The sequence below is a fragment of the Oryx dammah genome, unplaced genomic scaffold (assembly GCF_014754425.2).
Source record: "Oryx dammah isolate SB20612 unplaced genomic scaffold, SCBI_Odam_1.1 HiC_scaffold_11, whole genome shotgun sequence".
Classification (NCBI taxonomy): Eukaryota; Metazoa; Chordata; class Mammalia; order Artiodactyla; family Bovidae; genus Oryx; species Oryx dammah.
The window spans coordinates 24,402,034-24,402,334 of record NW_024070195.1 but is presented as its reverse complement, the minus strand read 5'-3'; the positions used below and the strand labels follow the sequence as shown (position 1 = coordinate 24,402,334).

At 46.2% G+C, this 301-nt stretch overlaps 1 protein-coding gene across 1 annotated transcript in view; it reads left to right on the top strand.

The window, feature by feature from the left end:
• The window catches only part of TSBP1 (testis expressed basic protein 1), a 65,345-nt gene that overhangs the window by 64,510 nt on the left and 534 nt on the right, over positions 1 to 301 (top strand). Inside the window, exon 32 of the mRNA XM_040249037.1 lies at positions 1 to 301. This exon is cut by the window's left edge and continues 742 nt beyond it; it is cut by the window's right edge and continues 534 nt beyond it. Coding sequence (XP_040104971.1) covers positions 1 to 301 — 301 coding nt within the window.

Here is a 301-nt window from a genome sequence, read left to right as displayed (position 1 = left end):
AAAAGGACAGGACACCCAAGTAGAAAAGAGTGAGGTCAAAGTACCACAAGGACAGGAAGCCCAAGTAGAGAAAAGTAAAGCTGAAATACCACAAGGACAAGACACCCAAACAGAGGAAAGTGAAGCCAAGATACCAAAAGGACAGGGGCCCAAAGTAAAGAAGAGTGAGACCAGAATACTGAAAGGACAGGGGTCCCAAGTAAAGAAGAGTGAGACCAGAATACTGAAAGGACAGGGGTCCCAAGTAAAGAAGAGTGAGACCAGAATACCAACAGGGCAGGGGTCCCAAGTAAAGAAGAGT